Raw genomic sequence first — 1,516 nt, 5'->3', positions numbered from 1 at the left:
GAATAAATCTGAAATAGCAAATCTTTTTATGTGTTTTTTTCTGTTTCTGTCTCCAGTGGATGTAACTCTGGATCCTGCTACTGCTGCTGGCTGGGTGGTCCTGTCCCCGGATAATAAAAAGGTGAGCTGTAATTATCAGCTGCATGATTCCTGACTGTAACACCTTAACAAGAGCTCGGAGTTAAACAAAGTCTTGTCCTGCTGTAAAAAATGATCCAACAAAGTGTTGATACATGTGCAGCTGTTTGTATAATTAAGTGTAAAGTCATTTGCTTAGTTAGTTATACACACTAGTTCAGTTTAGCCCTGTAATATTATTGGGAAAACACTTATTAAAACACCTATTATTGAGAAATTGCATTTCTTGTCTGTGAAATTAGAGTCTGTGAATTACAGACAACAGCTAATGGATGACAAATATTATGCAGGAACTAAAATGATGGAAACTAGTGGATCAGAAGTCAGGCAGATGCAAAATAATGACAAGTACGGCATCAGTAGTTGTTGTATGAATGTGATCGTGGCAATCCACAGGTGAGCATGAGCTACCAGCAGGGGAGGACCCCGCTACCTGACGACCCCCGCAGGTTCGACTCCTGCGTCGCCGTGCTGGGAAAACAAAGCTTCACATCTGGGAAACGTTACTGGGTGGTTCAGGTAGGATACAAGGATAAAATAAATAACTGCTAAACAGCTTATAGTCGTGATCAGTGTGAATATTATCCAAAGTGGAACACAACAGCTTTATTTAGAGTAAGATTTGGATTGAAATACACCAAAGAAAATTACACATGAACACAACGACACAACCTGTGACTAGGACTGTATAATGTATATGATCTAAACAGGCAGGAAAATAAAACTCTTCACGCCCCCTGGTGGCTACATGATGTTCATTTATGATTTTATATCTGCTGTGTTTACTGTCAGTAAAAATTTATTATCATTTAAAAAGCAACCTAAAGAAATGAAGCTCTGCTCTGTCGTTTAGCATCATTTTGTCCTTCTTTGTGTTTCAAGGTTGGGGATAAAAGAGACTGGGATCTTGGGGTGGCCCGGGAGTCCATCAACAGGAAGGGCGCCATCACAGTTCGCCCTGATAACGGTTACTGGGCGATATGCCGACGCAACGGTGGTAGCCTGTGTGCCTGCGCTGGGCCCGTCGTCACTCTTCACCTTAAAGAAATTCCTCAGAAAGTCGGTATATTCCTGGACTATGAAGAAGGCTCGGTGTCCTTCTACAACACAGAGGCAAAGACTCACATTTATACTTACAGCGGGCTCACTTTCACTGAGCCGCTGTATCCGTACTTTAACCCCTGCATACATGACAACGGGAAGAACACAGCCCAGCTGGTCATCTGCCCGATCGAGGCTGGGATCACTGTAGACCCTTCAGCACGTTGAGCGAGAGACTCGGAGGATCCTTTTTAAAACCTCGAGAGCATCCACATTCATTGTCTGGATAAGTTGTAATCTGTAAATGCAAACAAAAGACCAAGAACAGGAGAAAATA

General features: G+C 42.5%; 1 protein-coding gene across 1 annotated transcript; it reads left to right on the top strand.

Annotated features, from left to right (window-relative positions):
- Positions 1-28: 28 nt before the first annotated feature.
- On the top strand, positions 29-1,490 carry LOC102197153 (erythroid membrane-associated protein-like). Its single transcript, XM_005748841.2, has 3 exons — positions 29-121; positions 535-657; positions 1,021-1,490. Exons 1-3 carry the CDS (start codon positions 29-31, stop codon positions 1,405-1,407), a joined length of 603 nt encoding a protein of 200 aa, XP_005748898.2. The 3' UTR covers positions 1,408-1,490.
- Positions 1,491-1,516: the final 26 nt, after the last annotated feature.

The sequence above is a fragment of the Pundamilia nyererei genome, unplaced genomic scaffold (genome assembly GCF_000239375.1).
Source record: "Pundamilia nyererei isolate P.nyererei 1_Seehausen unplaced genomic scaffold, PunNye1.0 scaffold00230, whole genome shotgun sequence".
NCBI classification, from domain to species: domain Eukaryota; kingdom Metazoa; phylum Chordata; class Actinopteri; order Cichliformes; family Cichlidae; genus Pundamilia; species Pundamilia nyererei.
Note: the sequence above shows the minus strand (reverse complement) of the source record. Positions and strands in the feature narration are given on the sequence as shown.